Source organism: Castor canadensis, chromosome 5 (genome assembly GCF_047511655.1).
Source record: "Castor canadensis chromosome 5, mCasCan1.hap1v2, whole genome shotgun sequence".
NCBI classification, from domain to species: Eukaryota; Metazoa; Chordata; class Mammalia; order Rodentia; family Castoridae; genus Castor; species Castor canadensis.
Window position 1 is genome coordinate 172,172,828 of NC_133390.1, and position 26,962 is coordinate 172,199,789.

A 26,962-nucleotide genomic window follows, 5' to 3' on the forward strand; every position below is an offset into this window, starting at 1 on the left:
AGTTCAAACCCCAGGACTGCCAAAACAAAACAAAACAAAAAAATAGATAAAAGAAGAAAGTCTGAAAAATTTTAATTACGGCAAAATGATGCTGCTGAGGGATCACTACTTTCCCCTAACTTAATGATGGTAAAAAAAAAAATTTAATATTTAATTAAAACAGGGTGGCAAGAACAGTCAAAGAGGAAATCATAGTGTCTTCAATGAATGACTCTGGAACAACAGGATATCCACACGCCAAAGAACAAAGTTGAACCTGTACCTCACCTCACGTGTAAAGGTGAACTCAAAATGGATTAGTGACCTCATACACTAAAATCGCAAAACTCAGAGGAAAACATACAGGTGCACCCTCATAAACTGGAGCTAGAAATGGATTCTTAGACATGATGCCCAAGTCAAGAGAAACAACAAGAACAGGAAACCTGGACTTCATCAAAACTGGAAACCTGGTGTATCAAGGACATTGTCAACAAAGTGAAAAGACTGGGCCAGGGCGTGGTTCAAACGGGAGAGCGCCCACTCAGCAAGTGGAAGACCCTGAGCTCAAGTCCCAGTACCAAAACAACAACAACAAAAAAGGCCATCTACAGAAGGAGAGATGTGCAAATCATATGCCGGATAAAGGACTAGTATCCAGAGTAAATAAAGAACGCTTACAACTCAGCATCAAAAAGACAACCCAGTTAGAAAACAGGCAAAGAATGTGTGTGAAAATGTCACTGCAGCACTCGGGAGGCATAGGCAAGAGAACGGAGTTTGAGACCAGCCTGGGCTACACAGCAAGACCCTATCTTCAAAAAAAAAAAAAAAATGGCAAAGGACTTGAACAGACATTTCCCCATAAAGGATACACCAATGGCCTCAAACATACAAAAAGCTACACAATATCACTAGTCAGTAGGAAATGCAAATCAAAACCGTAACTGAAAACAACTTCATACTACAAAGATGGCAGGATCAAAGACATGAAGTATACCAAGTGTTGGTGACATGTGAAGAAACTGGGAGTAAGGTGAGAGGCAGTCAAGGACCCAAAGGACTCCACAGTCCCCTCCTACGCGTGTGCCCCACAGAACTAAAAGCGGCCATCAGACCTGTGTCCATGAAAGTTCACAGCAGTACTGTTCGCCAGAGCTAACAGGTGGAAATGACACAAATGTCCACCAATGGGGACAGAGATGGTGGTTCAAGATGAGCACTCCAATCTGAACTCCAAACCTCAAAACGTTGAGAGCCACTGTGATGCCACAAGTGGAAAACTCCACCCCCAACCTCAAGTGACAAGTTATGACCAAAATGCAAGCACACTAAAAATACGGCAGAATGTGTACACGAAACATGAAAAAATTTTGGGTTTGGATTTGGGTATCATCCCCAAGATAGCTCACTGGGTACATGCAAACATCTTAAAATCCAAAAACATTCCTAAATCCAAACACCACTTCTGGTCTCAGGCATTTTGAATAAGGGATACTCAACCTGTATATGCAAACAATGGAATACTGGTCAGCCATAAAAAGAATGAAATACTAGTGAAATGCTGAATGGAACACTGACACTATGACATGGGTGAACCTTGAAAGCATGCTAAGGTAAAGAAGTCAGAAACAAAGTCACTTAACAACTTCATTTTATAAGAAGTGTGTAGGAGACGTAAAACCGTGGGGACAGAAGGCAGACGTGGTTGCTGGGAGCTGGAGTACAGGTGCAGGGTTTTCTCTTGAAGTGATAGTCTGTCTTGAAACTTGGCAGAGGGCCATTGAACCGTTCACTTTAAAATGGTTATTTTATATTATGTGACTCTTATCTCAATAAAAAATATGGGGGCTAGAGAGACAGCTTGCCTAGCATGCACAAGGCCTTGAGTTCAATGCCTAACAGAGCAAAAAATATACACAGACCTACAGACAGACAAACACACAGTTAAACATGCTACTAAGACTGCCCACCCTCCTTCATTAGAACTTTGGTGCACACAGGCTCACCATACACTGACTGCCCATCTGGGATCTGCCTACTGGAAGAACTCATGTCCTTGTCACTCAGGGATTAGTCCCCTTGCAGTCTGAGTGACAGACACCATGAAGAGGGTTGGAAAGGAACAGGTTGGCTGCGACTCACCCGCACGATGACACCCATACGCTTGCTCTCGTAGGTGAAGGGGAAGATCTGCAGGATGGTGAAATTCAGGATCTGGCCACCAGGGGTCCTCAGCTGCATGGAGGACTGGTCTCGCCCCACCAGGGTTAAGCCCACACTTTCCGTCCACTGCACCAGAGCCACCTAAGCAAAACACCGGACTAGAGGTCAGACACACAGACAGGCACAGGAACACCAAGGCAGAAGAGGAGGCAGAGGCAGGTGGTGGTCCCACCTGTGACACTGGCGGCACTTCCACCTATGAGCATGTCCATACTCACAGGGGCCCCTCCGGTCCAAGTACTAACAGGGCCCGACCCTGCTTAGCTTCTGAGGTCAGACGAGATCGGGTGCGTTCAGGGTGGTACGGCCACAGACAACAGCGGCCCCTCTAGAATGTAATTCATCTGGTCTTTCAAGCTCCAAAGCGGTCTACACACCACAGGCATGGCAGAGAGGACAGTCATGTGTGGCAGGGGCTGCGCTATCCCAACCACTTCTGGAAGAATCTGCACCAAGCCCCCAATCCACAGAGACAGGACGCTCTGGATGCTTCACCAGCGGGCTCTCCTCAGCCTCACGCAGACTCCACTGGGGGAGAACGGACACTGGTCCTCAACAGACCATTGTTCCCTTGGGGAACTTACACATGTCAGGGGCATTTGTGATTGTCACAACTAGGAAGGGGTACCATCTGCATCAAGTGAACAGCAGACAGAGTCACTATTAAGAGACATCCTACACTGCCCAGAACAGCTACTGCAACAAAGAACCCTCCAGCCTTAACTTCAAGTGCCAAAGCTGAGAAGACTGCTCTACCTGAGCAGGGAAATAGAGGCTCAGAGAAGTTAGTGGAGTTGCCCAAGGAAGGGGCAGGGGCACTGGGATCTGCCTGGGGCAAAGTTCACCCACCAAGACATTGCGTTTCCAGAACAATCATTTAGGTCTGTAGTAGAAACCTTCTCACAGCCTCGTCCAGGCCTGTTACACTTCAGATCAGAGGCACACAGCTTTGAACTCTAAGAAATGGGTCAGAATGGCCAGGGAAATGGGTGAAGACAGCCAGCTGGGGACTATGGCAAAAGGGAACCCACGCCCCCACCTGAAGGGGCAGCCTCCATGACGCTCTGGTAGAGGGAAATGCCCTGTAGGAACTCACCCTGCTGACCAGAGCTTCCAGTTCCTCAGGAAAAACCAGAAGTCTGGACTAGTCCCTAGGCTCTCCTGACTTCAATGTAAGCAACCAGTTTGCATGTCTTAAAAGTTCATGGAGGAGAGATGTTTGCAGAGGGCGCAGCCTGGGTCTCCAGGAAAAGATGGAAATAGGAGAGGCAGAAAGGAAACGTGAGGACAGGGAAGGGGAGCCAGACAGTCCCTTTGCCCCTACCATGCAGAAGGGAGGCCACTAGCATGAGCCAGCATGAAGAGCCTGTCCCGTCCAGATGGACTGAGGGGCAGGGTCCTCCTCACTCCTCAGAGGTAGGAATGAGATGTCCCTCACAGCTCCATGTGAGGGACAGACACTGAAACTGCAGAGTCAGGCAGAGACAGAATCTACTCCCAGGTCTAGCTGACCCTGGTTAAGAGGCCCAAGGGATAGCACCAATGCTGGATCAGCCAGATGCCCCTTCCTGAACCACACAGACCTGCAAGAAGGTGTGTACACTTAACACATCCTCTGTGGGCACGGCCCAACCCCTATCACCATCAGAAAGATGAGGGGAAATGACGAAGGCAAAAGAATGTCTCCCAAAGAGGTCCACAACCTAGAGCCTGGGATTATGTCATCTCTCTGGTAAAGTGGACTTTGCGGATGGGATTAAGAGTAAGAACCTGGGAGGGTATGGTGGATCATGCCTGTAATCCCAGTTATCAGGAGAGATCAAGGTTCAAGGCCAGCCCAGGCAAAAAGTTAGCAGACCCCATCCATCTCAACAAACAGACCAGATGTGATGGGGCAATTGTGATCTGAAGCCAGCCTGGGCAAAAAGTGGGAACCCCTACTTGAAAAATAACTAAAGCAAAAAGGGCTGGGGGCATAGCTCAAGTGGTAGAGCACTGGCACAGCAAGCGCAAAGCCCTGAGTTCAAACTCCCAGTACCATCAAGAAAAAAAAAAAAAATGAGGAAGAATCTTAAACTGAGGAGATTATCCCAGGTGTCTCAGGAAAGCCACAGCCACACCAGTCCTCAAGGGGAACCTTTTTGGGCTGTGGCAAGTTAGAGACTCTGAAGATAGAGGAAGGAGACATCAATAGGCAAAGAATGTGGACAGCCTGGAGAACATGGAAAAGGAAGGAACAGACAGACTGTCCCCAGAGCCTGCGGGAGCAGTACTATCCTTTGGGATCAGACCTCTGACCTGCAGAACTGGACAGACATAATAACTTTGCTTCATTTTGAAATATCAGGTTCCCGCCACAGATACAGAAAGGCTTCTAAGGAAGTCGTCATTTTATCCCAATCCAAGTCCACAGGCAAGAAGCCTACATGAGATAAAAGAAAAAGTACGCCCCCCCTACTTTCTTCTTATAAAGCTTAATTTTCAAGGGGGAAAAGGAGGTAAGTTTTTGGGGACGGTTGAGGGACAATGAGGGTAGATGCTGGGAAATGGGTGCACAGGAGGCTCAACTCCGTTGGAATTGTGACACCCTATCCCAGCTTGAAAACGCCGAGAGGAAATGCATTTAATACACCTGGCCCACTGGCCTCCCTGCGCCAGCACAGTGGGGAGGGGTCTATTGCTCCTCCTCGTGACCACGCCCCCTGCCACTGGCCAGCACGGGGGATCACAGCCTGCACATCGGTAGCTAGGAAGGGGGAGAGATCACAATTCAAACTTTATAAGCATGGTTTCCACTATCTGCATACTGCTTTTGCACCAGTATAAAACTGGAAAAAACCCTAAGTCAATCATAAGTCAGGGACCATCTGCACAGAAATTCTACATGCCTGCGATTTTTCTAGTGATTTCTTTCCCATTGAGGGCGGTGAAGGTAAGGAGAGTCACCTTTCTGGGGAGTCCCATGGCAGTGCGCCCACCCCAGCACTGTACTCCATCAGGGCTCTCCCCAAGCTCCACCCCATCACCAGGGCAGCTCTGCACATGCCACAAGCTGTGGGCCACAGTCAGCCCTTCCAAGTGCTGGTGTCACCTTGGCTAAGTGCTACTTCCTGAAAGAGAAATGCCCCGTGGGGACCATTAGCCTCCACCTTCCACCCTGGATTTCAAAACAGTCAATATGAATTCAGACTGGCTTTCTCACAGAACATGGAAAACCTCCAGACTCCTAGGAAGGGTACATCTGAGGGTGCCCTCCTTTCCAGCCGAGAGGCCACCACGAGGCTCCTTATTCTGGCATGCTAAGCTCCCATTAAAAGGACTGTTGTGCAGCCCAGATCAGGGAAGGATTTCAAGGCCTTGAGCCTCACTGTTCTCAGCCTGAGTCAAGGTCTCAGAGGAGGTGGGGGACAGGTCAGAATCTCTGGGGGTCACGGCACCAGCAGAAACAGAAGCCTTGTTAGGTGAGATGTGAACCGGAGCAAAGCAGGGTGGGAGCTGGGATCTTTGCTCGGGTTGAAGGAAGCGATGACAAGGGCAGAGCCCCACTTTCCCTCCTAAGTGCCCTCCTGAAGACCTTGGCCTGGTCCTTCCATGAAAGGGTTTCCTCGTCATCTGTGGATCAGCAATAAACCAGCTGTTGCAAGTTTTATTAACTTCCTTTCCTAACTGGGGCAGTGTGCTTGAGAAACACGCCAGATCACGCTGCGAAGGCTTACACTCCTGTCAAGTGGGGCACGCCAAGCACAAGTGCACGCGTGTTAAGAGACAGGAAACTGCTGGGCTCCCACCGAGGAGCCAGCTTGTCCTAATGCTACCTTGCAAGATTGGGATCCATCCGCAGCCTCCCGTCTCCTCTCCTTAATCAGAAAATACAGCCAACACAGGTCTGACCGCTGACCAGGGTTGAGCAGGCAGCAGACATGAGTATAGCAGGCATGTGGGGACTGGGGTAAACTGAGGCCACATCACCAGCCACTACCAGGTACAAACTGAGACCTTTATTTCCCCATATGATCCTGGTCAAGAGAAGCTTTTGTTGTTGTTGTTGTTTTGTTTTGACTCAAGTTTGAACTCAGGGCTTCACTCTTGCAAAGCAGGTGCGCTCCTGCTTGAGCCACACCTGCAGCCCATTTTGCTCTGGTTACTTTGAACATGGGAGGAGGGGGTCTCACCAACTATTTGCCTGGCTGGCCTCAAACTTTGATCATCCCAATCTCAGCTTCTCGAGTAGCTAGGATTGCAGTTGTGAGCCACGGGTGCCCCGCTGAGAAGCTAGTATTTATATGATATTAAGTGATTTAAAAGTATCACTTCTAAAACTAAGTTTTTAACACAGTGTGGAGCAAACAGCACACAACCTGTTCCCATTTAGGAATCAGTGGCAGGCACAGTGGGACAGGCAGTTCCTGGGTTGGAGTTTCTCGCACTTGACATTCAGCCTCCTCTCTCATGTGACTTCAATAAATAATACTTTAAAAAGCAAGAAGGGCATCATTTCCATCAACATTTAGTCATGCAGAAATGACTGCTCATCTAAGTCCTGGGGACAGAACTTTGCGCTCCTGTGGCCTGGGGAGGAGTGAGCAGCAGGGAGGGCTCATTTGCTGGTGTTATACCATGGCCCTCAAACCCTTCCTGGCCCTGCTCAGACAGTCCCTGATCCCTTCTGAATGACCACAGCCCTGCTCAAGACCCCACTGCAGTAGTTAATAAAGTACACTGATGGAGGGGTCCATCAAGTCCCTGACCTCTGTTCTCTGGAGCAGGTGTTCAGCAGGTGGTCATTTCCTACCACTGTCAGAGCCACTGCTGTGTCATCATTGCTCATCTCCTGCAGACCTGGGCACGGTGGTGCTTACCTCTCTTTACCCCAGAAGACTGGGATGCAGTGGACAATTTGCTTAATATCACAACACTGATGGAGTCAGAACTAAGAAGTTAAAATACCAGCAACTGCTCTGGGAGTAGGGGCAGGACCATGGTTGCTTTTTGCCTGAAAGTTAGCCAAAAGGGGAAATGATGACTGGTTTGTGCTCCAGAGACTACAGGAACCCACAGCAAGCCCAGTGGCAAAGCTCAGTCAGCCTCTGCTGAAGGCTCTGCAGTGGCGCCCCGCCTGCTGGCAGGCATTTAAAAAGTGAGGTGCTGAATTAAGGTCCTAAGCTGTATCTAGAAGGTACGACTGTGTTTCTTAAATTTTTTAAGTACTTTAATAATGAAAGGGTTAGAGAAATTCTAGAATGTGCAAAGAATTATATGTTAGTATTCTTTGATATAAAACCAGTGGAGCCACAGAGGAAGCGATCTGGGAAAGGAGCTCCTGGTGTATAGATGGGGAGAACAATGGGGTCAGGGTAGGAGGGACCTGGCCTTCCCGCTGTGCCAGGAGCATGTGGAAGCCACGTAGGACATGTGACACATCACCCAGAACTCAGGATTCACTGATCAGAAAGTACTGAGCTGCTCAAGGCACCACCAAGTTATGACACGCAGTTTTTGTCCATACACACACCCGTGTGTCCGTGCACACGCATCACATGTGAGTGTGTATATCCACACCTGTGCATGCAGGTGCACACACATGCATATGCGTGCCCATGCTCACATGTACAAACACACATGAACCCCACAGAAATATGAAACACAAGACCTTCAAAAGGATATTACTTAATTTAAGTCACTTTCCTTCCTGTGAGACTCTTCAATGCAACTGCATTTTATCTGCACATAAATTAGGGGAATCTGAGATCTACACCAGAACGTTAACAGGAATGATCACTAGATGGTGAGAATTGTGTCAACTTCTTCTGAAATCTATAACTGCTCCTTTTTCTGTAGTAAAGACTTCATGATTGTAAACACTTAAAACAGAGCCAGGCACGACGGAGCATACCTATAATCTCAGCACTAGCGAGGCTAGTGAGTTTGAGGGCAGCCTGAGTTATATAGCAAGACCCTGTCTATAAAAAACCAACCAAGGAGGGGACCAGGAACTAGAGAAAAGGGTAGATCAAGAAGAATTAACCTAGAAGGTAACACACATGCACAGGAAATCAATGCAAGTCATCTCCCTGTACAGCTATCCTTATCTCAACTAGCAAAAACCCTTGTTCCTTCCTATTATGGCTTATACTCTCTCTTCAACAAAATTAGAGATAAGGGCAAAATAGTTTCTGCCGGGTATCGAGGGGGTGGTGGGAAGAGGGAGGGGGTGGGGTAGGTGGTAAGGGAGGGGGCAGGGGGGAGAAATTACCCAAGCATTGTATGCACATATGAATACTTAAAAAATAAATAAATAAAAGAAGCAAAGAGACTCAGAGTTCAAATGAAAAAAAAAAAAACAAAAAAACCAACCAAGGACTGGTGCTGGTACACCACTTGCCCAGCGTGCACAAGGCCCTGAGATCATCCCCCACACCACACAGAAAAACCAAACAAATAAAAAGCAGGTTCTGTGAGTCACAGGGTTGGTTTCAGCTGCTTGAAGAACAGCACCCCTTGACCTTGCCCACCAAGAAATAGTGTTTTAGAAGTTTGGCTATCCCCACCCCCCACACACACACTCCATACCCTGAATGCTACCCTGCCTCCTAGAAAGGATGGGTGGGCTTCACTTCCCTGGCAGGGAGTGCCCAGCGGCCCACGGTCTATAATCCATAGCTGAGTAAGGACACTTCAAGACTTCCAGAGCAGAATGCATGCAGGAAACAAGTTTAGGAAATCCTGCCTTCTGTTGCAGGAAATGAACCCAACGCCGCCGGGTGGAAATTAACCCGGCAGCTCCAGAGTAGGAGGAATAGGGCTTCTGTGTGCATGCCACAACCTGGCGACCCGCAGGATGGAGGGAGATTGAATTTCAAAGGTACCATGGGGACCCTGCGGGGTCGGGTCGGGAACAGTGGTGCGGCTTTCTGAAAGGTTTTGATTGAATTAGATTTAGCCTCCTTCTATACGAGATGCATTTCTTCAAACACATGGGTATTTTGCAGCACGAGTCTTCTGGAATAGTTCAGAAGGCTCACTGGTAAAATATTAACAGGGCTACACCCTTACTGGATTATGGCTTACTTCTTTTCTACTTCGTTTTCCTATAATCTACTGTAGACATGAAATGATTGCAATGAAAAAAAAACAAATTTTCTTTCTTAAAATATCAGTAAGGTAACTCTGGCCTCTGGGAAGACACCAAAGGCCAAAGGAAAATACTTTTTGTTGTGTTTTTTTTCAATCATGATTCAGAATCTTATAAAAACAAACCAAATGTGAGTCTAAATACAGTGAATGGACAAGCCCTTGCACTCTGAGGAAAGAACCCAGCCACACAAGCGCTCCATGAAAGAGTCACCCTCATGGAAATCTGTGCACAGCCCTGAAACAAACATCTCAAAGGTTGGCAGGCACAGAGGAATGGGGACGGCGCTGAGGATACCCAGAGATGGTATCAGAGCCAGAGGAGTTCTGGAAGCCTCGGGCAGGCATGGTGGGTGGATGACCAGCATCTGTAACTTGCTCAAATTCGAATGCCGTCACACCTCCGCTCTCTTCTGCTCCCAGTCGCAACTAGCAACTACCAAGGTGGCGGTCCTTCCTCGCACCTGAAATCCCACAGTGTCCTACTCCAGCTCCCATAGGGAAAACAACAGGCAACAGGCTGAGCTTGGTGAGCCACAGAAGAAGCGAAAGGTTCTGGGTTAAGGAGGTGTGAGTTCAGGCAGCCCAGCAGCAGCTCTTTGCTCCCCATCCCCTAATCTCCCTCTCTCTCTCTCCCTCCCCCTCCCTCGGCTCAGAAGGCAGGGCCCAGAGACATTTAAAAAGCATCATGGTTCCAATGTCACTGTTCACGTATGAACTGGGCTGTATGGCTCAAGCCTCCCACAAATACCACGCACCCTGTAAGGAGGAGTCCCCTAGTGACAACTCACTGTCCCAGAGAGGGAGCAAGGACAGGCAGGGAGATGGCCCAGGTCCTCTCCTCTGTGGGCTCCATAAAGGCACTTATGGTGCCATCTCCCTGCCTGCTGACCACACAACGGCCTGACACTGGCACTTTAGCTAGACTTCAGGCCCCTCCAAAGTGAGAAAAGAACTGGGAACCCTTATAGCACTGGTGGAAGCGTAATTTTTTTTTTTCTTTTTAATTTGGGGCAGAGTGGCTCAAGTGGTAGGGTGCCTGACTAATAATCATGAAGCCAAGTTCAAACCCCAGTATCACAAAAAAATTCTGGAAGCACTCTGGTAATTGATAACGTGAGCCTTAAAAATACTGGTTCAACTGAACCCCCAGGATTTACTGCCTGCCTACTAAGGGCCTCACCACAACCCTACGGTGGGTCCCAGGTCCCAGGTGCACAGAGGACAGCAAGGAGAAGAAGTCACTGGATATGGAGGTGGGATCCCAAAACACTGGTGCTGAGGGTCTCACTTACCCGGCCCCTGGAGACGTGGGGTGCTGTCTGGTTTAGCATCGATGTGACATCCTACACTACACAAATACCTGTTGCTTACTGAGTCCACTTGCACCATTTCTGGAAATGCTAAGTGTAGAGATGCTTACTGAAAATACTTACTTAAACACTGCTGTCCTAAAAATCAGGACTAACCAAAATTCCAGCAACAGGACAGTTAAAGATATCAGGGTACACAGGCAGCAATCCTCAAAACTGTTTTAATAACAGGGAAGAAAACTGGAAAAGAGATATGACAAAATATTAAGCAAGAAAGGTGGTACAGTAAGTCTGCCTTACATTTCAATTTACTACATGGGGTTTCAAGCAAGCATGGCAAAAAAATCAGAAATAATTCAGAAACAAACATTTAAAATTCCTGCATGCACATTACACAGCTCAGTCATTTTGGAGAAGCCTGCAGTCAGTTCCCCAATACCATCAGGTGTGTGCATGATCTGCTGAGTATTTCCCTGCCCCTAATTTTGTGAAAATCTGAATCTGCCTCCTCAAAAGCAAATGGCCCCAAAGCAAAGTAAAAGTGAATGTGCTTCATGAAGTGATAAGGTGACTGATACCTGAGACTGGATGAAAGACACCATGTCTTTACATTACATGGAAAATGAACCAAGCATCCAAAGTACAGCACTGAACTCTGTGTATCCTGAGCAGGTGCAGTTTTTCCTCCTCAGAGGTCTCTCTCCTTGGAAGCATGCAGCTGTGACACCAAGTGTCTACTGTAAAACCCTGTCTCACCACATCTCGCCGTATCATGCTGGCACATGCCTGCACTCCCAGCACTTGGGAAGCAAAGGCTGGAGGACTGAGATGTCAACGCCAGCTGGGGCTACAAAGAGAGACCCTATCTCAAAACAAACAAATCCCAGCATATCTGTGTTTTAAAAGTCCCATTTTAAAATAATATGAAAAGATATTGGATGGGTATTTACCAAAATGTTCTTGTGACTTCAGGCTCCAACAACAAACTCCCTGGATTAAAACCCTGGCCCTGTACCCCTTGCTATCACAAGATTAACAAGGGACAAGGATAATTTTATCATGAAGGTGGACTCTACCTTACCAAGTGATCAACGTTACTATCACCAAGAGCAGGATCTGCCCACATCAGCTGCTCTCAACAGCATGCACCAGAAGGACAGACCTCAAAATGCAAGGCCTGGAGACCACATTGCAGAAAATGTCAGACAGACTGAGAAGACTGGAGTCTTCTCAGTGTCAAGGTCACAGAGCCAAGGAAAGTCAAATAATGGTTCCAAGTCCAGAACTAAGACAGAACTAAACACATATTGGATCCTAATCCAAAGAAAACTTTTTTTTCATTTGAAAAAGCCAATTAGTGGCCAGGCATGGTGGCCTTTACCTGTAATCCCAGCTACCCTGGATGGGGAGATCAGGAGGATTGTGGTTCAAGGCCAGCCCAGGCAAAGGGTTAGCAAGACCCTATCTTGACCAGCAAGCCGAGGTGGAGCTGCATGCCTGTGATCCCAGCTACAAGGGAGGCATAGGTAGGAGGATTGTGGTCCAAGGTTGGCCTCAGGCAAAAACTTGAGACCAAGTGGGAATGATAACTAAAAAACAAAAGAGCTGGGGATTTGGCTCTCGTTCTAGAGCTCCTGCCTCACAAGCATAGGGCCCTGAGTTCAAACTTAAATACTCATCCAAGCCAGTTAGTGGGGCAGTGGCGAAATTTGGACAAGATCTGTGTTAGGTAATCTACTGGATCAAGGTTAGGAATCCTGACTCTGATGAGCACCCTTGTTTGTGAGGGGGAAAAAGGATCAAGTCTACAGCTGGTTCTTCATCTCAGACAGGGAACCCTGAGAAAGAACAGTGAGTGAGTGTAGGAAAAGGGTCATGCCTTTATACTGATTTTATAAACTTTCCTAAGTCTGAAAGTATTTCACAATTAAAAAGCTTTAAAAAAAGAAAACCAGTCAGGCACAGTGACTTACACCTATAATCCCAGCTCCTGGGTTACATGCTACATAGTGAGACCATGTCTCCAAGAAACGACACCCCCAAAACAAAAACAAAGAAAGAAAACCCAGCAACTCCAAAATACATAACTGAGCCCTCTACCCTTGTCTTTCCTCTTCTGAAGTGAGGATGACAACAAGCCTTTTTGGACACTGGGAAGATGAAATGAGGTCACCCCCAGAGCCACTCCAGACATGGCCAGATGCCACAAGTGCCCACAGAGTGGCTGTCCTGTGGCTGCAACTGACTCATTTTCCTCTTTATATTTTTGGAGAGATTCTGATTTCCTACACTGAATAAAAATTGCTTCTATAATCAGAATCCAAGTTTTCTGGGAAGGAGGGAAGGAAACAGGAATGACAAATTCTCAAATACTGACAGACAAAGAAACAGAAGTGTGTCTGAACTCCACTGCCGTCCGCAGACGAAGGCCACAGCCCTGTCACCATGCCCCTGCCCAGGTTACCTCGTCTGGGCTGGAGGCCTGGTACACGCGGCAGGAATCCTCGTACTGCTTTTCAGCCTCGGCCTGGTCTGTCACGCCATCGGACTCGTACACCGGGGTCACGTTGTGGCAGAGAGCAATGGCCTTCACAGCTTCATGCACTCGGCTGCTCATCGTCCGCCGGACCTTGGTGGTGACTGTGGGACCCTTCTGAGCTGGTGGCTCCTGGGATTGCTAGGGGAAGGAGAGCAGAAAAAGGACCATGAGCAGAGAGAGGGAGGCCTGGAAAGTGTGGGATAACCACACTTGGCTACAGCCACCCTTCTTCCCCATTCCGACACACGCACGTGTGCGCTATCCACAGGGATGCTGCAGTAAATCACATGTGATTCCAGGGTTCTGCTTACATTTGCAAAAAAACAAAACAAAACGAAACAAAGAGGAAAACTACAATTTAAGGAACGGGGGAGATTCTGTCCATGGACAGCATGAGTCTGTCTCAAGGTTGTCAGAAAGTCACAGTGAGGTCCCCACTGCCCTGCATGGGGTCCTGGGGGTTTAGCACAAAGCTCCTCTACCTGGCACTAACTGATATCTGGTGACTGGATCTTGGTTGTGGGGTATCCAGTGCCTGTAGGACATATAACAGTATCCTTCACTGTGACAAGAAACCATAAATATCTTCAGGTGTCACCAAACGTCTGCCCTGCAGGAGCCCAAATCATCCTGGTTCGTCCCACTGTTTTACACGTGAATTCTTCTTGATTTTCAACTGAAAGTAATCACTTCAACCACTGCCCTATGGAATCTGGCAAGGTGTGTCATTAATGAACAGAAGACAGCTGGACAGGAGGAACTTATGGAACAATCCATCCAGGGGCCACCGACACCTGAGCACTGCTTCAAGAGTAATTTTAACTCTGCTCCATCTGTGCCCTGGCAAAAATCAGACACTGGTCCTTGCCTGAGAAGCAACTCTGTGTGTACCCAGCACTCCCCCATCCCTTCCTTCATGCTCCTCACACACAACTGAGCCTCAGAAGAGCCAGAAAATGGGCTAGGTCTTGGGGAAAATGGTTTCAAGCAACATGGTGACAAACACACTGGGGATCAGAAACTTTGAGCCTTACAGTCATTATTTAATTTGGGCAGTACTAGGTTTGAATTCAGGGCCTCGTGCTTACTAGGCAGGTGTTCTACTACTTGAGCCCGCCCTCTCCCTTCCCCCCCAGTTTTTTTGCTTTAGTTTTCATATAAGACATCACATTTTTGCCTACCCTGGCCTTGAACCAAGATGCTCCTACCTATGCCTCCTGAAGAGCTGGAACTGTAGGCTGGAATTAAAGGCATATACCACTGGGCCAGCCCCTGAGCTTTGCTCTTGGAGGCTCCCCAAGACTCGGCTTCCTGAAGATGATCAAAGTGGGCTCAAGGGCTATGTCTCAACCCTGGCTCCACACCAAGACCCAGGACTCCTGAGAGGCCACTGAGCACCAGGAGGTGTGGAGGGCAGTGAGCAGCTATTTCTGACCCACATCACATATCAAGTGCTGTCCAGGCCTGCCTTTGAGGAAAGGGTTCCATTGCTTTTGAATATAATAATAATAATAATAAAATTTAAGAGGCTAGAGGTATAGCACAGTGGTAAAAGCACCTGCTTTGCCTGTGCAAAGCCCTGGGGTCGATCCAGAGCATAAGGAAAAAAAAAATTAAGACCACAAGAGGGAAAAAAACTACTTGTTACCAGTCTACAGCTCAGTATTCAGTGAAATCCAGGAGGTGTCATCCATTAGCTCACAGAGCCCACCAGATCAGAGACATCCACCTCCCCAGCTTCCCCCACGTCTCTCCTCTCTCGTTCATTCTGTCCTCGCTTCTTCCAGCCTCCAGAGCCTTTGTACCCACTGCGTCCTCTGCCTGGAACCCCATCCCTCAGACCTCTACAGAGCTGGCTTGCTCAGCTCAAGTCTGAATTTGAAGGTTACTTCATCCAAGAGGGGCTCTAGGATCCCCCCTCACTCCATGCTGCTCCACTTGCCCCCTTGCCAGTCATGCGTGCACATCACCCTGTGCCTTGTCTTCCCTGCCTAAAACTGGCTGGTTCACCTGGTGGCCTTCCCTCCCATTAGACAGGAGCTTCTCTGTGTGAGTCCTTTGCCCGTGTTCCCAGTACCCAGGGCAAAGCCTGGCATGCTGAATAAGTGAACAAATTAAAAACTTAACGTTCCTGAGGTGACCACGGGAGTTCTCCATTGGCATGAACTTATTTCCATTTCCAAGAAGAAATAAATATTAAATTGCCCAAGGTCAGTTCCAGATTTTAAATCACTGTTTTAGACAAAGGATCGCCTGCAACAGTTAGAATCTTGGAAGCTGGAAACGGCTGTGGAGTTACGGGCTCTGCACTCCGTTAAGAACACACTCTTCCAGCAGAAGAGAAGCCACGGGACCATACAAGATGAATGGCAGTCATGCCCATGATGCATGCCTGCCTCAAATAGAGAACAGATGGGCTACGAGAAACAAGAAAATGACTTTCATTTCATTTTTTCAATACTATTTTTAGTAGTGGCATTAGGCCCCTCAGGTAATTAGACAATTACTAAATCGTTCTGGTCACCGTGGGGACGCAGTGCTCTGGCTTCCTGCTCTGTTAACCTCTGGTGTCAAGAGCACACGAGTTTCACTTCCAGGCCAAAGGGCACTGCATGGTAACAATAATTAAAGAATCAGAACTCTGGCTTAAATGAATCGTTATTTGACAAGTGCTTTTAATTATGAAGAATTTCAGTTTAAAATTATACAGCAGCTTGCAGAGAAGACAAAACCAAGACTCCTTTTGTACCGGTCTGGGATTTATGTCACGAAGTTACACCCACATTCACCCACATGGGTCACATCATTGTTTAAGATCAGAGGCCATGACGAGACTTTGGCAAAACAACTAAAGGTGAGTTTGCAGAGCAGCGGGCTGGAGGGCAAGCTGGGCTGAGGGCTCCCTGCACCAGCCCTGGATATGCACACGATGGGACACCATGTCCATGAAAGCCAGTTCTTCGGCTACTATTTCAACCGGGGGCCAAACTGGTGAGCTAACTGCCAAGCACAGCAAAGAGAGAACCACAGACAGTTAGACTTTCCCAAAAGCCTCACTTTCAAATGACAGGCAGCAAGTCAGAGGCAGGGATGATTGCTGGCAATGGCTTTAATGTCACCACAATTCCTTTACTTTCCTGTTAAATTAATGTCTACTCCACTTTCCCATTGAGGTAGTTCAGGAAGGAGAAGGAACAACTGGGTGCTGAAAGTGTCTTTTAATTGTCAACACTACAGCTGACTCACAGCCGTAGTAGTAATCTGAGCACAGGGGGATGGTTCCGATACTGCGCAGAGGCTGAAGGCACCTTGGAACACCCAGCCACACACTCTCCATACGGAAGGGCTCCCACCACATGGTGTATCGCCAACCTCCCACCACAGGCCTTTAACCTACACGCATTTCTTCCTACTTAAAAAATACCAGGGGAAAACAAAAACAGATGTGTCTGCAGAGGCACGCCATGGCTCTTTTTGCCCTGGAGGTCACTCATGGCCCTGGGATGGAGGGAGGAGGCAGAGGAGCACTGCGTGAGTTAAGTCGGGATGCCATCAACCAAGCAAGTGGGTGCGGGGAGGGAAATGAGGATAGCCACGTGCAAAGGACAGCCTTGCCACTCTGGGCACTTCACACCATGGAATGCTGCAGAGTGGATTCTCCAGCACCAGATGAGACCCCCCAGACTCTAAAAGATAGGCTTCCATTTCTCATTAGTGACCCATGGCAGGGCCACTTCCCGACAAGAACCCCAGGCTGTGTTACGGGAAGGATTAATATGCAAGTTAAATGTTGAGTCATTGAGAATCAATTTTCTGGACTGGTAGAGTGGCTCAAGTGGTAGAGCTCCTGCTTAGCAAGCAAGAGGCCCTGAGTTCAAACTCCAGTACCACCAAAAAAAAAAAAAAAAAAACAAAAAAACTAAGAGACTCAATTTTCCTTCTAAATGGTATGTGTGGACAGTCATAATATTAACAGACATCATGAAAGGGCTTCCAGTTGGTAGAGGCACTACTGAAGACAAGAAATTCCTCTTATGACAGCCCATCCCCCACCAAAAGCTCAAAGCTGATGACTCACTAACTTCACAGGCCACCAACCACATTACAGGCTATTTAGTAGTGACAGCAGGGAGTATGGTAAAGACAACAAATTTCAATTCATGCATATAGCACAAAGATGCTCAACTTGGATGTTTGGCTCTCATTCGGTAACACATGCAGATACCTTTGGCTGCAAGAGCCTGGTGCTCAGGTGCAGATGGCAGAGGCCTGGGAAACCAGTGAACATCCTACAAGGCACAGGATAGGCCCTCATGACAAAGAACAGCCCAGGCCAACACGCCGACATGCCAACAGTGAGAATCCTGACACCAAACCCTCAACAAGGTCCAGGGTCAGGACCAGGGCACACGAGGGAGGCCCCTGGAGCTCACACACAGTTGGATCCTGCCTGCCTGCCTTTAAGTTATCAGTATTATGCTCCTCGTGGATTAAGTTGTGCATTAGAGGTTTTAAAAGACTGCATGAAGATATGATTTACCTTGATGACCAATTTTGGAGACAGCTCATTCAATTTGTTAGAAGAGTTCCTGACTTTCCCTTCCCCAGTTATAAAACCATTAAAAATGAGCCGAAGAAGGGAGTTGGGTAGTGTTATTCTCTGTGGTTCTCAACCAGATACTTCTCAGAATAACAAAAGTTTTTAAACTACATATGCGTGAGCCCATACCCAAAGAATGCAGTAGGCCCAAGCATGTGTATGTATCTATTAAAAAAAAAAAAAAAAAAAAAAAAAAACCTGACATGCAATTCTGCTGCTCAACTCTAGTTAAAAAGAATTATGAGAAAATCATGGTGCCAGTGGAGTGGCTCAAGTGATAGAGCGCCTGCCTCGTAAGCCTAGCAAATATGAGGACCTGAGTTCAAATATCAGCACAGGAAAAAAATGTCTTCTTTCTGGGAACAGGTGATCCATGCCTATATAATCCTAGCTACTTAGGAGGCTGAGATTGGGAGGATCGAGCCTGGGCAAGTAGTTCTCGAGACCCCATCTCCAAAACAAATCAAAAATAGGCAGAGCAAAATGGACTGCAGGAGTGGCTCAAGCAGTAGAATGTCTGCTTTGCAAGTGTGAAGTCATAAGTTCAAACCCCAGTGCTGTTCCCCAAAGAATACATTACAAACTCTAAGTAATATACACTGATTGTCTTGAAATAATTTCATCACATAACACATTGGGAAAAACTTTTTGAGTATTCCTCTGTATCTGTGTATTTATCTTGTACCAACACTGCATCATACCACTTACTGTGCATTATATACTAACAAAAAATGGAATTCTAAAATGATTTGATAAAAATGAAAATCAGTTTCTCTCATAATTGGCTAAAATCTCAGAATGACACACACTCGGTACTAGGCACTACAAAACTATAGACATAAATTTAAATTTCAAATCATATGTAAGCCAGGTATGGTGGTACATGCCTGTAATTCCAGCACTTGGGAGGCTAAGGCAAGAACACTGCAAGTTTGAAGCCAGCCTGGATTACCTGGCCAGACCCTATTTCAAAAAAAAGAAAAAGAAAAAAAATCATCCTATCTGCCCTCCAGCCATAAAGAGAAATCCCAATACACACTATAAACCTGAAGAACCCTGAAAATATTTGCCAACTGAAAGAGGCCAGTCACAAATGGTGACATAGTATTTGCTTCCACAGAGACAGAAAGAAGACTGGTGGCTGCCAGTAGCGAGGGGAATGAAGAAAGAGACTTTAGGGTCTCCATGATGTGAGGTTTCTTTTGGGGTGATACAAATGACCTCAAGTTAGACAGTAGCGATATATACTTTTCAAAGGGTGGGTGCTATAGATTTTTAACTCTATCTCCATTGTTTAAATGGGTAGCAATAAGTAAGTAAATAAGCCAGTCATCTCCTCAGTTGTTAGGGCTCTATCTCCCAAAGCATGGCTCTTTCCTTGTTTGCTTGGCCTAGTATTAATAATCTTTTTTTTTTTTTTCTGGAATCCTTGAACACTACCTGCTGTCTTCATGAGATTCGTTTAAATAACATCCTTTAAACCAGTCACCTGAACGCCCATAAACTTCAACCTGCACTTTGACACAGTGAAAATAAACAATACACAGAATTCCACCCTTCTGCCAGACTCTTTGGGACCTGGCCTGACAAGTGCCTGTCTGAGATACACAGCCTGGGTCAACCTCAGCGCTAGTAGTCAGATGTCCGTTTTGCAGGACTCTCAGAGGTGGGAAGGAAATGCATCTTGTCTTCCGGTGCCCTTGTGGGCCATCTTGCAAACTCTGCCTCAGGGTTCACACACTGGACCCACGGAAGGATGTGTTCTGAAAAGCAATTGTGAGCCTGGCTTCACAGCAACTGTGCTCATAGCACCTGTTCTGTACTTTGGAATCCCCTGGTTCACCTGTTAAAACTGCAGGTCAGAGCCAGCATGGGGGTTCACACCTGTAATCCCAGCACTTGGAGATGGAGACAGGAGGACCTTGAGTTTGAGGCCAACCTGGGCTACACAGTGAGACCCTGTCTCAAATAACCAAGGGCTGGGGATGTAGCTCAGTGGTACAGAGTTTGTCTAGTGTGCAGAAAGCCTGGATTCCATTCCCAGTACCAAAAAAAAAAGAAAAGAAAGGAAAAGAAAACCCTGCAGGTCTGGGTATAACTCCCAGGGCTTCTGACTGGTCCAGGTGATCAGACTGAGGTTGAAAATGCCCTTACTTTAAGAAAGACTATCATAAAATCCCACTGCTGAGGTCAGGATTCTAAAGATCAGGGAACAAGTGTAACGAGCACATCCAGGACTGGCTGGTTGTGACAGTGCAACAGTTTTGTGAATTTACTAAGCATCACTGAATTTGGCGTTTTGTGTGTAAATTATACCTCAATAAAACTGCTTTAGAAGAAGTGGGAAAGTCCTCATGTGTCTTATTGTGAAAGCCTAGTAGTGACATCTGAGAGGAAGACTCGTTTGACCTCTGTGAGGTGCAGTCAACCCACCCAGCTCCAGCAGACTGAACCCCCACAACCCGGAGCTGTTTTAGACTCAAAACCAGGACGACAAATCATTTATGAGCTTCCGCTAAGGAGGGAGCATGGCGTAGAGTTCATGGCGAGAAACGTCTGACTTTTAACACTTTTCAAAGAGTATTATCTATGCTAAGCCAAAAATGAACCATAAAAGCTGAAACAGGCAAATATCCTGAAACAGGATGGCTCTGTCAATACCACAAGCTCTTAAAAACACCACCCAGAGCCAGGATGTGTCTTGGCAGGGTCCACACCGCCTATGAAGCTAAGATAATCACCATTATGTCAGCGCCCTGCCCTGGGAACCAGACAATTAGCCAGGTGTTGATAAGCTCACCATTCATCCCAAGCAAGCAACAGAGCTTCTGAAGAAGCCTGGGCAGCACCTGGGGTTGGCAACACAGAGGGAAAGGTCTACTCTTGAGACACAAAGGACAGAGCACACTGCCACAATCACTGGAGAGGGCAGGAGAGGCTGAGCCATGGGCTGGCAGACAGCCCCAGAGTCCTCTGTGCTACTGAGGAGAGCAAGGAGAGAAACAGGAAGAATGCATTCAGGAGGCCTAGGCCCCCACTGAGTGAAGACAAAGCCCACAGAACAGGCAGTGACTGGAGGCAGGAAAAAATGGAGAAAGTGGGGAGGTTCCCTAAACCCTTGGGTGAGCAGTGGGGTGGTATATCCCCAGACGAGAATGTCTAGAAGAGCAGGTCAGGGACAGGGAGCACATGTAGTAGCCTGAAGCCACTGTCCGTAGAAGCCACAGCAGCAATCCCCATCATGAAGGTGGACATGACCCAAAACTGTAGGTCAGTGTTCAAGAGAGATGGAGCCTTCAGTGTCTCAGGGCTGGGGAAAGGGGGCCACCAGGACCTATGACTAAGCTCAGCAGATATCAAGACCAAATCGCCACATACAGGAAGACAGTCAGACAGAGAAAGGGTAAGGACATGGGGTCTGTGTGGCTTGTCCTCCCTGTGTAGTGATAAACCTAGTTGTTTTTTAATAGCCTTAAAGAACACCTTTGAAAAAGGTCCCCAGATCCACGTGAAGACCAGCCACACTGCCGCCCCATGGAGCCTAGAGGAATTACAAGATTCATGCCGGCTATGGGTGAGGACATGAATCCACACTCACCTCCACACCTCCCTAAGCTGCTGTGTTTAAGGAGGCCTGGAAATTCAAACGTAAATTGCCAGTTATAACTGCCTCACACAGGATTCGGGATTTTGCCTTTAGCCTTTGTACAGGGCTATTTCCTCTGCATTTTTAAGGTTTTTTTGGTGATACTGTGAATTGAACCCGGAACTTTGTGCTTGGTAGGCAGTTGAGCCACACCCCCAGCCCTCCTCTATTTTTAACTGGCCTTCTGACTACGGAATCATTTTCTAGTTTGACAAATTTAAGAAATATTCTGTTTTTCTCTGAACAAGTACCACTTGTCTAATGCTGTTCTAATGTCAATCTCTGCTCTGGGTGTGCTTTACAATTACCAGGGACTTTGTTGTTTTGTCTGTTTTACTTTTAAAACACAGAAGCGCCAGGCACCAGTGGTTCTATGCCTACAGTTCTAGCTACTCAGGAGGCAGATCAGGAGGACTGTGGTTCAAAGCCAGCCTGGGCAAATAGTTCATAAGACCCTATCTCAAAAAGACTCAGGGCTGGTGGAGAGGCTCAAGGTGTAGGCCTTGAGTTCAAACCCCAATACCACAATAAGTAAATAAACAAAACACAGAAGCTCACTGGGCTACGGTGGCTCACACCTATAATCCTAGCTACTTGAGAGGCTGAGATTGGGAATATCACAGTTAGAGGCCAGCCATAGCAAACAGTTCACAAAACCCCATCTCCAAAATATCCAGAGCAAAATAGGCTGGAAGCATGACTTGGGGTACAGCACCTGCTTTGCAAGTGTGAAGTCGTAAGTTCAAACTCCAGTCCCACCAAAAAATAATTTTTAAAAAATAAAACACAGAAGCCTAGGTCCTGCCCGGTCTCAATGAATCAGAATTCTAGGGTGTTAAACTCAAATAAATGTCTTTTGTCTTTCTCCTGTTTTGTTCCAAAACACCACCAGCAATTCTTCTGGGTAGTGTCAGGTGACTTGAGGACCTACAGGTCCAACTTTGTAGGAATATTATGACATTTACCAATAATAGCTTTCTCTGAAAAAAGTGACTGGTTTTGAAAAATTTTGTAAGGGGCAAAAAAGGTGTGAGCAGGTTAGTTGTAAGTATCTGATAAACAAATTTCTTTGTCACCATTGCCAACTTGAATGCAGATGAGAAACTAATTTGTTAATGTCATGATCACCACAAGGAGACCACCCATGATGGGAGCTCTGGCTAAGAGGCAGGGAGAAGGAAAAGCAAAGATGCTCATACACTTGAAACAAATCCCATTCAGGTCCTCAGAGATCCCAGCACCAGTTACTGATAATTTTCTGGTAATTTTCTGTTGGGGTTTCCCCAATGTCCATATGCTCTTCAGGAGGGCAGACGGCCCTGGAGAGGAGGAAGACAGAACTCTGACTGCGACGTTAGTCCAAATGTGAACGGAGGTGACCATGAGCTCAGGGATGGGAAAGTGGGAAATATGGAGTGGCTATTGAAGGGGCAGGGTCTCCCTATGGGGTGGTGAACATGAAATTGCTCCTCTTTGACTATACTGAAAACCAAAGTTGCACATCCTAAACACGTGAACTGCATGGGAATGTGAATTAAATCTCAACACAGAAGTCAAAAATGTTCAGGGCTTGTCTGGGTTACTGCAGCAGAAGGCTTTACCTGGGTGTAAACGCTGAATATGTGACTCTGCACTTCGTCCATGGAATCCAGGCCATAGGCCACAGTGCCCAGGTGCAGCCGTTTGAAAACCATCTCATTCTGCGTCAGAGTTCCTACAATACAAGACAGGTGAGTAACTACGCTGGCTCCCAGGCATGTGTTCCTATTAACAGTAGTGATACTTGCTGTCTTCTGGGAGTTTATTCTGTGTCACCCGCTGGCTTTGGTACTGCCTCTGCTAGAGTCCACACAGGAGGGAGGGAATTTTTCTACCAAGAATGCTACACCCTTTTGAAAATGGAATTGTAAGTTGCCATGGGGACACAACTACATCCATTCTCCAGAGTGGCCCAGTGGGACTGTCAATCAGAGTTCCTGACCCGTTCTATTGGCCAAGAGGATTGCATGTGACATACATTAGGGCAACCAGATTCTATGTTGCTGAAGACTGGCCCCTGAGCAGAAAGATACATGGGTGGAAGATAAGTAGAGTCAACTCCCAATGGCAGAGAGCTCCAGAGACCATCCAGGGGCCTGAGGCTGACATGTCCAGAACTTTCCTGGTTCCTCTCCTGGTTTTTGCTGATTTGGTGAGCCACCCAGGATCTTTTCCCCTGCTATCCTACAGCCACTAACTGGAGGAGAAGCAGGTTAGACCCAGCTCTCCCACCCCCCAACCCTTGCTCTGCCCCGCTACCATAAGCTCATTGCCTGACAGATGTCGAAATGGGGAGCAGTGTCAGAGTATGTTTGTGAGATCAGGACTCGTGGCCAGACCACCTAGGTTCAGTGCCAGATTCAGCCATTCTGGACCTATGATAAAAGCACATCACCTCTCTGTGTCCCCTTTCCTCATCTCTAAAATCCCTCCCAACTCACAAGACTGGCATGGGAATTAGCTGAGTGACTATTAGTAAGCATGCAGCACGGTGTCTTGCACATAACTAGTCCTACAGAAGGGACTGATGCCATGCCCAACCCGTCCACTTCTCGTCCACCGGGGAGGACAGGAGAGCAGTAGCACCATTCCTCTCTCCCACCTCCAAAGAGAGAGCCCACAATCTCTGCTCACCAGAATCCTGTGCAGGCCCAGGAAGCCCTCACCTGTCTTGTCTGTGAGTAAGTAAGAAATCCTCCCCAGCTGCTCGGGAATCGTGCTGGAGCGGACCACGGTTCCTGGGATTTTGGAATCTCTGCGAATCACCCAGCTGTACACAATCTTGCCCATATCCAGGTTCACACGCAAACTAGGGAGAAAGCCGGAGAGAACAAATTAACAGGACACATGTTAACAGGGCCCCATCTGACTCTCCATAAACAACATGAACCCTAAATACATTTGTGCCACGACAGCAGGTGGACTCACTCCCCACAGAGCATCTGTTAGGGCTGAGGCCACAGATGCAGGAGTCAGCACCTCCATCAGAGGGCCAGGTAAACACAGCGTGGCCTCCTTGAAGCTGCTCTACCCGGACCTGCATTGCTTAAAGCATAGGAAGGACACCTGTTTCAGCCAGTTTCTTTTTAATTACCGGTCTCAATTCTTGACATGATATTCATGTTTAAATGGTAAATTATACATAACATCAAATTTGTCATTTGAGCCATTTTGTTTGTTTTTGAAACAAGGGCTCACCACATAGCCCAGGCTGGCCTTGAACTCACAATCCTGCAGGAGTGAGCACTGGATGACAGACATGCGCTATCATGACTGGCTCCATCTTAGCCATTTTAAATGCATAGTTTGGTGCTAAGTACATTGACACTGTTACAAGACCGTCATTACCATCCACCACCAGGACTTTCTTTGTCCTCCCAAACTGAATCTCCTTACTAAACAGTAACTCCCCACCCCACCCTCAGTCCCCACAGCCCTGGCACCACGGTTCCACTCACGTTCCTAGGAACCTCACTGCTCTGGGCACCTCCTTTTGTGTCTGGCTTAACTCATGAGGAGCACGGTGTTCTAAAGGCTGACCCACATCGTAGGATGTGTCAGAAGTGCCCTCCTTTTTAAGGTTGAATAATACTCCACTGTATATGAGCTACTCGTTCAAATACAAATTTATTGCAAAAAAAAAATGAACAGAAAGCTTCAAATTAATTCCTGATCCCATAAACTTACCACTGTATGACTAACCCTGAGTCACTAAAGATTCAGTTCACTCATTTTCATCATGCTACAGACACAACTTTAAAGTCTGAGATTTCAGTTAGATTTTTTTCTGGTAATTAAATGGACTATTTATCCCTGAGACCATCACCTAGAACATGCTGGTTAGGGCACAGTCTCCCTGCATTGCTCACATTTGCTTTCTATCCTTAGAAAAAGATGATTTCTAACCTGCAGAACAGCAAGACAATGGAAGATAATGTTATCAAGTGTAAAAGGGAGATTGTAAGCATTGGAAGTTTCAGAAAAAATGATATTTAGTTTAATAAATATTTACTAGTCATTTATTAAGGGGAAAAGTAGACACAAGTGTCCAACAATAGGGACTTGTTAAACCTAGAACACATAACAGAGCCAGTCTAAGAAAGGATGGGGCACAAGTCAATCTGATGTGATGTGAAAAGTTCTTTGTTACACACTGCTCTGATTTTTCTTCTTTCTTTCTGTGTTTTTTTGTTTTGTTTTGTTTTTTGTGGTACTGGGGACTGAATTCAGGGCCAGGCAAGTGCTCTACCGTGGCTTCGAAACTGTCTTTTCTTCTTTCCCTCCCTGTGATGGTGAGGATCAAACCTAGGGCCTTACCTATGCTGAGTAAACACTCTACCACAGGTGTCTCCCCAGCCAGAACCAGGATCCTTGACTGAGCAGAGAGCAGAAAACACCACCTCCCTGCTTACCTGATGGGAATGATGTTGGAAAACAGCAGGAGGAAGCGAATGATCTGCAGATACCAGCGGCCAGCAAAGTGCTGAAGGGCCACCATGACCAGCGAGACCACCACCAATGCGCCAAAGAGGATCTTGGTCAGGCAGTTCACTTCCAGATCAAACAGGCCGATCTGCAGACAAAGTGCAGAAGTGTCTGGGGCTACCGAAGCCTGCATGAGAGCTCGTTCTCCACCCCCCCACTCCCGCCGTGACGTCTACCCAGAATGGCAGGCAGAGGTCAGGGATGTCCACTCTTATAGCTTCGATTTATGAACATGGGGCTCCGTGGGCTAAGCTCCCAGCAAAATGCCAGGGACCTCAAAGGGCCCTGATTTCAATTCTTTTTTCTTTTTTTTTGGCAGCCACTGGAGTTTGAACTCAAGGTCTCCTGCTTACTAGGCAGGCGCTCTACCAAGGGCCGTGCCCCAGCTCAACTTTTTCTTAACACTGAAGATTCGGACTTGAAAACCCAAGCAAGTGACTGTTGCATTGACCTGTGCTGTGCACAGCTCCTACACCCTACATAGTGACTCCATAACTTCATAGAAATGTGGCCCAAAATAGGCTAAAACATGAAAGAAGTGACATCATAGTTGCAGGATGGTTGTAACGGTGGGTGGATAAGACTGAAGACATAGCACTCATACACACTGCTGACTTTAGAGGAAACCATCCTGCAACACCAACCATCGGCGTGCATGGGGTCAGTGTGCACTGTGACCTCTCACATACCTTGCTTCGGGGGTTGGAGGTATTCATGACACTCCGGAGTTCTCTGCCAGTGTAAATAACGACACCTACAACAGTACCTGAAATGGGAAAACCAAACCCAAAAAACATTAATGGAGGGAGACAGGCGTGGAAGCAGAGCGTGTGACCAGCTCTGGAGGACCCAGTGACGGCCACAGCACGAGCATGTGAGAAACTGTCATGAAGGCAGCATGGTGTCACTGGCCACAGGAAGATGCTTGAACTTAGATTCATTTGAAATCAATGAAGTCACAGCTCCTGTTCTCACCAGCCACATTGCAAGGGTTCAACAGCTAC

The 26,962-nt window shown here is 47.2% G+C and overlaps 1 protein-coding gene across 5 annotated transcripts in view; it reads right to left on the reverse strand.

Annotated features, from left to right (window-relative positions):
* Atp9a (ATPase phospholipid transporting 9A (putative)) overlaps positions 1-26,962 on the reverse strand; it is a 122,815-nt gene that overhangs the window by 29,497 nt on the left and 66,356 nt on the right. For 4 of the 5 annotated variants that reach the window (XM_020175154.2, XM_074074984.1, XM_074074986.1 and 1 more), the window contains exons 10-15: positions 26,648-26,724; positions 25,886-26,046; positions 24,140-24,282; positions 23,036-23,148; positions 13,114-13,326; positions 2,125-2,286 (exon numbers count right to left, since the gene is read on the reverse strand). In XM_020175154.2, the coding sequence (XP_020030743.1) occupies positions 2,125-2,286; positions 13,114-13,326; positions 23,036-23,148; positions 24,140-24,282; positions 25,886-26,046; positions 26,648-26,724 (869 nt within the window). The remainder of the gene's footprint in view (positions 1-2,124; positions 2,287-13,113; positions 13,327-23,035; positions 23,149-24,139; positions 24,283-25,885; positions 26,047-26,647; positions 26,725-26,962) is intronic. The other variant, XM_074074985.1, reaches the window with a different exon arrangement.